The sequence below is a fragment of the Montipora capricornis genome, chromosome 4 (assembly GCF_036669925.1).
Source record: "Montipora capricornis isolate CH-2021 chromosome 4, ASM3666992v2, whole genome shotgun sequence".
NCBI classification, from domain to species: Eukaryota; Metazoa; Cnidaria; class Anthozoa; order Scleractinia; family Acroporidae; genus Montipora; species Montipora capricornis.
Genome location: NC_090886.1, coordinates 19900834 through 19905833, shown reverse-complemented (window position 1 = coordinate 19905833; position 5000 = coordinate 19900834). Strand labels below are relative to the sequence as shown.

At 39.8% G+C, this 5000-nt stretch overlaps 1 protein-coding gene across 5 annotated transcripts in view; it reads left to right on the top strand.

Annotated features, from left to right (window-relative positions):
• Positions 1-5000, top strand: part of LOC138045730 (major vault protein-like) — a 44927-nt gene that overhangs the window by 38145 nt on the left and 1782 nt on the right. For all 5 annotated transcript variants that reach the window (XM_068892323.1, XM_068892327.1, XM_068892326.1 and 2 more), the window contains 3 exons: positions 1366-1577; positions 2426-2669; positions 4176-4364. In XM_068892323.1, the coding sequence (XP_068748424.1) occupies positions 1366-1577; positions 2426-2669; positions 4176-4364 (645 nt within the window). The remainder of the gene's footprint in view (positions 1-1365; positions 1578-2425; positions 2670-4175; positions 4365-5000) is intronic.

The window sequence follows — 5000 nt, the reverse complement described above, 5'->3', positions numbered from 1 at the left end:
AACTTGTACTGAAAACTGTTTGAATCTTGCAAGCAACTATTTCAAACTTAACAGCCACGAAGATTTAGTTTTTGGGATTTTGGCACGGCATTCTTTGTGGCAGTTGAACCTTCCGCTTTACTTTGACTAGTTTCCTTGCCCGCGCGCCGGTTAACCTCAGAGATATAATAAATATCTTACTAACCTCGTTTTCTCGGTCCGTACTGTAAGTTACTGAGGCCTTATGCGTCCCATGGCGCAAAAAGGACTGATGATGATGACTGTAAGTTACGGATCCTCGTTTTTTCCCGGGGAAAAACTCGGTCCGTAACTTACAGTACGGACCTCGAACTCGGTTAGTAAGAGGTATGGAATAATCTTTCCGGCGAATTACGCTCTATATTTAAAACCCATGCTCTTTTAAAAGTAACCTTGAGAAATTCAGAGTTCTAATTGAGAACATACAATATTAGGATTTAAGTTGTATTTATTATTAATCTTTGTAATCAAATTCTCTCTTGTAATATATTTAGTATTGTATTTGTTAGTATTAGTTTTAAGTAGCTTTAGTTTGTATCATACATGGATTTGAGTGAAAATTACGATTGATTTTTTATTCAAGTTCTCTTGTAATATACATGCTATTGTATTATTTGTAAGTATTAGTTTTAAGTTGCTTTCAATTGTTCTAATGCTAGGTCCACATCAGCTATATAGTTGACCTGCGTGACTAAGTAATGGTGATGATGACATCCATTAACGCGCGAAGCCTCGACCACTGGGAATAACCTTTACAGGAACTAAGCGGCGAATGAAGGGGTTGGGTTCTAAAGAAACTGTGGTTCTGCGTCAATGTAGGAGTGAAACGCTAAAATTTGGCTTTATCAAAACGAGTTGAAAATTGAGTAAATTAGTCACCGTAACAAAGATTTGTGAGCTGACGTTTCAATCCTTCGTCCTTCGTCATTTGTCAAAGCGACAAGGAACTCTGTGCAACTGTGGGATCATATATGCCTCCATGACTGTCCTTGGCGCAGTGGTTGTTTTGTTGTGTACGCCATTGCAGCGTTTAACAGTTTACTGAGGTGTTAATATTTGAAATCTCTTACTCGTAGGTCAGTGTTGATAATCTCCTGTTGCGTTATAAGGAAACATGACACGGATGTCGTACAGAAAAAAAGGAGTTAAAACAGTAATATCAATACAACGCATGCGTTAACAACTGTACAAAAATTAATTAAGGCCCGGGTAGTAGTATCAGGGATTATAACCGCACGGTAAACAGGGATCAAGTAATGTCAGGTTTTGTGTACAATCCTCAAGTAAAATAGCTTGAAAGCATTTACTACACTCAATCCTACATACGAATTGTGCTTTCCTCTGCAGAATTCAGCAAAGATCATCCGAACATCCGTGTTCGGACTTGATGACAATCATAAAATCCGAAACAAGTTTACTTTTCCAGCCAACAGTCTTAACATTACCAGCATCGACATTCAATCTGTGGAGCCAGTTGACCAGCGCACCAGGGATGCTTTACAGAAATCTGTACAATTAGCCATTGAAATCACCACCAATTCACAAGAGGCTACGGCAAGGTATTATTAACGGGAAGCTGAGACTTCAAACTGTCGGTTATAATGACGAAAGTTAGCTTTTTCGACTCTTTTACCTTTTTTCAGTCAGGGTCAATCCGACAATTTATCAGGATTGCTTGGCCGCGTGAAATATGTATACATTAAATGACCTAAGGGTACTTTATAGCGCTTAGTGAATTTCAGGAAATTAAATCCATTGGATCGTTAGCCATCATATCATTGAAGGGCTGAAAAGAATAATTTGGCCTTGGGTAGGAATGGAACCAGCAACGGAATTTTCAGATCTTTAGATCATTGGAGTTATCGATGTTACTCGAGCAGTAACGAAAGGAAAGCCTTAAAAGGGATTTGAACCCATCCGGCTTTCCTTAGCAATTCATATATGTCTTTCATATGTATTGTTTTCAGGAACCCGTAACCTCCGGAATAGATCGCGTTTACTCCAGAAACTAGGTTACTGGGTCAGTCGAGAGCAGGTTTCGTAGCTAACCTGCTCCTTCACTTTAATAACTTGTACATGTCCAATCACTGCGGAATCGGCATATTGAATACCCTTGGCTGGTATTTCCTTTTCAGGGCCGATTTCCATACAAGGGCTAAGTAGATACGCTCAGATTGAATTCCTGGGATAATTAAGCGCGAGAAAAACAGTCAGTTAGTTTGTTCGTCATAAATCCATCAGCAGACATAGGGCAGTGACAGAGTTAATTACTTTTTCAGTTTTGGTGGTAGGTTGATCAATCAGAAGGATTGCGAATTGTTGGTTCTACCGATATTTGGGTGCATCTGCTAAGCAGTGCAGTTCAGCTAGCGCCTATATTTAATCGGCATCTGACGTTTGATTGCAGACATGAAGCTGAACGGCTCGAACAAGAGGCCAAAGGTCGACTGGAAAGGCAAAAGATAACAGATGAAGCTGAAGCGGAGCGTGCACGCAAGGAGTTATTAGAGTTGCAGGCTCAAAGTGCTGCAGTGGAGTCAACAGGACAAGCGAAGGCTGAAGCCCAATCACGGGCAGAAGCTGCTAGGATTGAAGGGGAAACTGCGGTACAACAAGCCAAGTTGAAGGCAGAAGCTGCCAAGATAGAGGCCGTAAGTTTTTCCTTACAATGAATAGTCTTGCAAGAACTTGTTGCTGCCAAATTCATCAGTAGTTTGCTGAATTCTTTACTGCCAGGTACTTTGTCAAACACAACCTCAGAGACACAAGGGCAGTCAGTTTTGTGGGTTTTTTTTTTTCATCCAACCTGTCAGGCTGCCCCTGGGTCGGCAAGAAGACCACTCATTCTCTGTTTGCATGGAAAAGCCTTTCTTGTCGGTCGGACAACAAATTTAGCAGTCCTTCCCACTAGAAATTTTCTTGTTTTGATCGAAAAGATCGAGATAGCTTGATGATACACAACCATGCTCTGTTATTTTGAAAGAATCATCATTTTTGATGGAGGATAGATATACATAAAATATAGTACTGTTCGGTTTGGCGAGAATTTTTTTCCTCCCTTTTTTGTTAAAAGGCACATACCTGATCTTTCTTGCTTATCCTTCTATTTGGCGAGAAGTTCCCACCGCTTTTATTTTTCTTCGAAATGAAAAGCTGTCTTAAATTTATTATGTCGAAATGAGGACACTTACAGTGAGGACACTCGAACCATATTTTTTTGTACATTTTTTTAGTGACTATAGAATGTGGGCTCGTCCTTTTGACAAGAGCATTTAATGTTTTTACACTTACAAAATGCTATACATGTAACACTATACATCATAAAAGAGCCTTTATTTCTTCCTCCCCCAAAAAAAAAATGTACTCAAAAATGTCAAGTGTTCACGGTTCAAGTGTCCTTACTGTAATAACTCTGTTTGAACATGCATTGTTTTTATTTCTCTTGGGACCATTGTAAGTCCCAAGAGAAACTGGAAACAATGCTTATGTTCCCGAAATTACTTTCAATCTTGTTCCCAGCGTTTTTTTCCCTAAAATTGGTCATGTTCCCTCGTTTCCTAAGGTACTTTGTCAATGTTCCCCTGTTCCCCAGTTTAAATTTGCCATGTTTCCTTGTTCCCCAAACCCCTTGGGAGGGACTCGGCAAGTGTAGCTTTGGTGAGCGCATGCAGCTCTTTAGCTTGCTTACTCTGCAATCAAATGGTCGGCTACCCTAGTCTTTCTTGTAAACATGGTTTTCTTTCTCTGGTTATGCTCTACAAATAAAAATGATTAACGAAAGAATCTCTCTGAAAAGGTAATGATTTTTTTCAATTTCTCTTCCGTCGTCGCAATGAATGCCGAGAGAGCGCTAACAAAAACGCTGGTTAAGGATTACCTCAAACGTTTACATCATCATTCCTAAAGAAATGCAATTATCTAAAAACACCCACTCGTAAAAACCTTTATATCAAAACTTTTACTTTTACAATTTATCACGGAATTCCCAATGTCTTTTTCTCCAAAACAAAGTCGGCGACCTCCTCCACCACCTTTTTTTCCTAATTTTGGAGTTAGCACCTCATACCCTTACTGAGGGCGGGAACGCGTGAACGTCCTTTAAGCGGTTTATTTTAGATTTCGCGAAGTGTTCCGATGTTCCTTTTTTTCGTTAAAAGGAATCTGCACTGCAGCGTCTAACGAAAACACGAGAAGCAGAACTGAAATACCAATCAGAACAGGACGGTCTGGATGTATCCAAAGTGAAAGAGCTGGCAGCCATTGAAATTGAAAAGTTTCAGAACATGGTGTCATCCATTGGAGCTGATACAATACAAGCAATTGCTACAGCAGGACCAGAGATGCAGGTATGCCGGGGAATACGTTATACAACATTTAACTCATAAGCAAAGCTGGGTCTTCGTTTGAGGCCGGACGTTTCGTCCCTCCGGTGCTCCCATTCCATGTCAAGTACTTTGATGCCAATATTTGAGGGGTTTGTTTTACTTTTTACTATAATTTGAGTGAAATTCAGCCTTACCAAGGAAACTGATTCTTGGGTTCCAGAAACACCGGAAACAGCGTTTTTGAGACTTCTTGTCACAAAAATGTCAAGTCCGGTGCTTTCAGAAATATGTCCGGTACTTTACAAAACTGTCGACTAAAACCCTGAGCAAAGTGTTTTGGTTGCCAATTGAACCATGCCATCCATAAAAAATTAAGCCTACCAAAGTGCAATTTGCTTTTGCTTTTGAGAGAAGATAATTATTCTTGCGTTTTAAACCATTTATCAGGCAGCTCAAGATCGAAGAATTCTCGAGCATTTCTTTAAATAAAAGATTGAACGGTCGAGCATAGTGCTGTAGTAAAAATAATCTCAAAGTATCAGTTAAAGAAGTAACCAATGCTAAAGGATTTGTTCACTTGGGATTGGCCATAAAAGGACCTCAATCTTATAAGCCACTGTGTTCATGTCACACGTCCAACATCTTAAAGTGCCCCTC